At 38.1% G+C, this 4,122-nt stretch overlaps 1 protein-coding gene across 2 annotated transcripts in view; it reads left to right on the forward strand.

Annotated features, from left to right (window-relative positions):
- LOC133638690 (syntaxin-binding protein 1) overlaps positions 1–2,945 on the forward strand; it is a 99,610-nt gene extending 96,665 nt beyond the window's left edge. For both annotated transcript variants that reach the window (XM_062031541.1, XM_062031542.1), the window contains one exon: positions 2,136–2,945. Coding sequence is in view for 1 of the 2 variants with exons in the window: in XM_062031542.1 (XP_061887526.1) it covers positions 2,136–2,218 (83 nt within the window). In the remaining variant the exon portion in view is untranslated. The remainder of the gene's footprint in view (positions 1–2,135) is intronic.
- The last annotated feature ends 1,177 nt before the right edge of the window (positions 2,946–4,122 follow it).

Below are 4,122 nucleotides of genomic sequence, written 5' to 3' on the forward strand. Positions count from 1 at the left end.
GAATCTGGAGAAATCACTGCACGTAACAGGCGGTACTGCATCAAAAAGCGACATCAGTGTGTAAAGGATATCACCACATGGGCTTAGGAACACTTCAGAAAACCACTGTCAGTAACTACAGTTGGTCGCTACATCTGTCAGTGCAAGTTAAAACTCTACTATTCAAAGCCAAACCCATTTATCAACAACACCCAGAAACGCCGCCGGCTTCGCTGGGCCCGAGCTCATCTAAAATGGACTGATGCAAAGTGGAAAAGTGTTCTGTGGTCTGACGAGTCCACATTTCAAATTGTTTTTGGAAACTGTGGACGTCATGTCCTCTGTAACAAAGAGGAAAAGAACCATCCGGATTGTTAAAGGCGCAAAAGTTCAAAAGCCAGCATCTGTGATGGTATGGGGGTGTATTAGTGCCCAAGGCATGGGTAACTTATGCTGAAAGGTACATACAGGTTTTGGAGCAACACATGATGCCATCCAAGCAACGTTATCATGGACGCCCCTGCTTATTTCAGGAAGACAATGCCAAGCCACGTGTTACAACAGCGTGACTTCATAGTAACAGAGTGCGGGTACTAGACTGGCCTGCCTGTAGTCCAGACCTGTCTCCCATTGAAAATGTGTGGCACATAATGAAGCGTGAATTACCACAACGGAGACCCCCGGACTGTTGAACAACTTAAGCTGCACATCAAGCAAGAATGGGAAAGAATTCCACCTGAAAAGCTTCAAAAATGTGTCTCCTCAGTTCCCAAACGTTTACTGAGTGTTGTTAAAAGTAAAGGCCATGTAACACAGTGGTGAACATGCCCTTTCCCAACTACTTTGGCACATGTTGCAGCCATGAAATTCTAAGTTAATTATTATTTGCAACAAAAAAAAAAAGTTTATGAGTTTGAACATCAAATATCTTGTCTTTGTAGTGCATTCAACTGAATATGGGTTGAAAAGGATTTGCAAATCGTTGTATTCCGTTTATATTTACATCTAACACAATTTCCCAACTCATATGGAAACGGGGTTTGTATGTACATACATATAATTATATATATATATATATATATATATATATATATATATATATATATATATATATATATATATATATATATATATATATATATATATATATATATATATATATATATATATATATATATATATATATATATATATCGAACGTTTTATCAAACAAATTTTTCGCCATTATTGATTACATGTCCATTGTGATACATATTGATATCGTTTTATTGTCCCAGTCCTAATTCTAAGAGTATTAATGCTACTGTGCTATTGGATATGACACACATCTGCTTTGTTGTCGATATGAAAAACTAATACGTTGAAGTTTTGTTTAATATACACTACCGTTCAAAAGTTTGGGGTCACATTGAAATGTCCTTATTTTTGAAGGAAAAGCACTGTACTTTTCAATGAAGATAACTTTAAACTAGTCTTAACTTTAAAGAAATACACTCTATACATTGCTAATGTGGTAAATGACTATTCTAGCTGCAAATGTCTGGTTTTTGGTGCAATATCTACACAGGTGTATAGAGGCCCATTTCCAGCAACTATCACTCCAGTGTTCTAATGGTACAATGTGTTTGCTCATTGGCTCAGAAGGCTAATTGATGATTAGAAAACCCTTGTGCAATCATGTTCACACATCTGAAAACAGTTTAGCTCGTTACAGAAGCTACAAAACTGACCTTCCTTTGAGCAAATTGAGTTTCTGGAGCATCACATTTGTGGGGTCAATTAAACGCTCAAAATGGCCAGAAAAAGAGAACTTTCATCTGAAACTCGACAGTCTATTCTTGTTCTTAGAAATGAAGGCTATTCCACAAAATTGTTTGGGTGACCCCAAACTTTTGAACGGTAGCGTATATTAAAGTACTCTACATTGGATTGACTTGAGCATTTTAATGTAGAAAATGTATGAGAGTGATGATTATCATCATCTGTAATATTATTGATAGTTAAAAATACAAAGTAATTCAAGATTTAGACATGATAGGAGTAGTCCTTTGTAAGCAAAAGCTAGAAACACATGTACTTGTGCCTGTCCTCAATCCTGTATTAATACTGCATTTGTGTGTGTTTGTGTGTCTGTGTGTCTGTGTGTGTGTCTTCAGGATCCACCAACATTTTCACCCCCACCAGCCTGCTGGAGCAGCTGAAGACCATGAACAAACCAGACGAAGAAGTGACAAGTTAAAAAAAAAAAAAACTTCAATGAGTCACATCTCTCTCTCCTCCTTTTACGTCGTTTATTTATTGTGTGTGCATCTTGCTCGAGAATAAGTTGGGGGGGTGGAAAAAAAAAGACAAGAAAAAAAATATATATGTTCAAACTAAAAGTATTCTCTTTTTTGCAAATGGATGCAACGAATATTGAAATATCCCAAACCAGACGGCCATGTAAGATGGATCATACCAAAATATGAAAGTGTATGCTGTAAAACCCTCCGGGAATATTGTCAGAGGCAGGTGGAGAGTTGAAATGTTGTAAAATATAGCATATCAATCAACATGCAATATATATATATTCATATATTCACCTGGAGAGGAAGTCGCTGGCCATTTGAGATGTTTGTATCAAGTAGCATGCTTGGACTTGTGTGGACTGTTTACTGTGTTTGTATCCCGTGTGGATGTGGGTTTATTTTTTAGGAGCTAGCTTTTTTCCTAAAATGTTGTGTTCGGATACTCTACTGAAAGAAAAAAAACCCCGCCACTTTCCGCTCTGAGGTTTCTCAGATTCCTCGGTGGGTCGAAGGGAATTTTCGCATTGTCTTGGAAGACCTTTCGCCTCTAGTCCGAGTTCTTGTTCCTACACTAGATAGGACAGCTCTGGTCTCGTCAACATGGACACACCTTCTCATTCAATGCGTTTCCTTTATTTTCATGACTATTTACATTGTAGATTGTCACTGAAGGCATCACAACTATGAATGAACACATGTGGAGTTATGTACTTAACAAAAAAAAGGTGAAATTACTGAAAACAGGTTTTATATTCTAGTTTCTTCAAAATAGCCGCCCATTGCTCGGATTATTTTTTCGCACACTCCTGGCATTCTCTCCATGAGCTTCAAGAGGAAGTCACCTGATATGGTTTTCACTTCACAGGTGTGCTCGAAGCTCATCGAGAGAATGCCAAAGTGGGCAAAGCCGTAATCCGAGGAAAGGGTGGCTATTTTGAAGAAACTAGAATATAAAACATGTTTTCAGTGATTTCACCTTTTTTTGTTAAGTACATAACTCCACATGTGTTCATTCATAGTTGTGATGCCTTCAGTGACAATCTACAATGTAAATAGTCATGAAAATAAAGAAAACGCATTGAATGCATTTCAAAATAAGTGATTTTCAACCCAACCTGCCGAAGAGAACACAAAAGGGTATAACACTTTTCATGTCATTTTTAAAACATGGGTTACAAACCGTACAAAAAGCCTGGGTGTGTCCGATGCTGCTTTGTAAAAATCCTATTTACGCAATGTGTCATGGGCATCACCGTTTGTCAACCAACCGTGTTTTACTGGCGTGCTTTTATTTTGAAAGCCTGACTTTTTACAGACTGTGTCACATGTGTGAACTTTTTTTTTTCATGGAAGGTAAAGATATGGAAACGGGTAAAGTCAAAATACGGGTATAGACTAGAGCTACCCTGTCTAGTCCAGACTGTCGTTGTCCTATCTAGTCTAGACTACAGCTGTCCTATCTAGTTTATTCTGTCCCAGCTAGCTTAGACTACAGCTGTCCTATCTGGTCGGTCTGTCCTATCTAGTCCAGACTCGAGCTGTCCTATCTAGTATAGAGTGTAGCTGTCCGATGTAGTCTAGTCTTTGATTATTAGTCGAGTCTGGTCAAGTTCTATCTTATCTAGAGCTGTCCTATCTAGTTTATTCTGTCCTAGCTAGTCTAGACTACAGCTGTCCTATCTGGTCGGTCTGTCCTATCTAGTCCAGACTCGAGCTGTCCCATTTAGTATAGAGTGTAGCTGTCCGTTGTAGTGTAGTCTTTGATTAGTAGTCGAGTGTAGTCAAGTTCTATCTTATCTAGAGCTGTCCTATCTAGTTTATTCTGTCCCAGCTAGCCTAGACTACAGCTGTCCTA

Source organism: Entelurus aequoreus, linkage group LG21 (genome assembly GCF_033978785.1).
Source record: "Entelurus aequoreus isolate RoL-2023_Sb linkage group LG21, RoL_Eaeq_v1.1, whole genome shotgun sequence".
NCBI lineage: Eukaryota > Metazoa > Chordata > Actinopteri > Syngnathiformes > Syngnathidae > Entelurus > Entelurus aequoreus.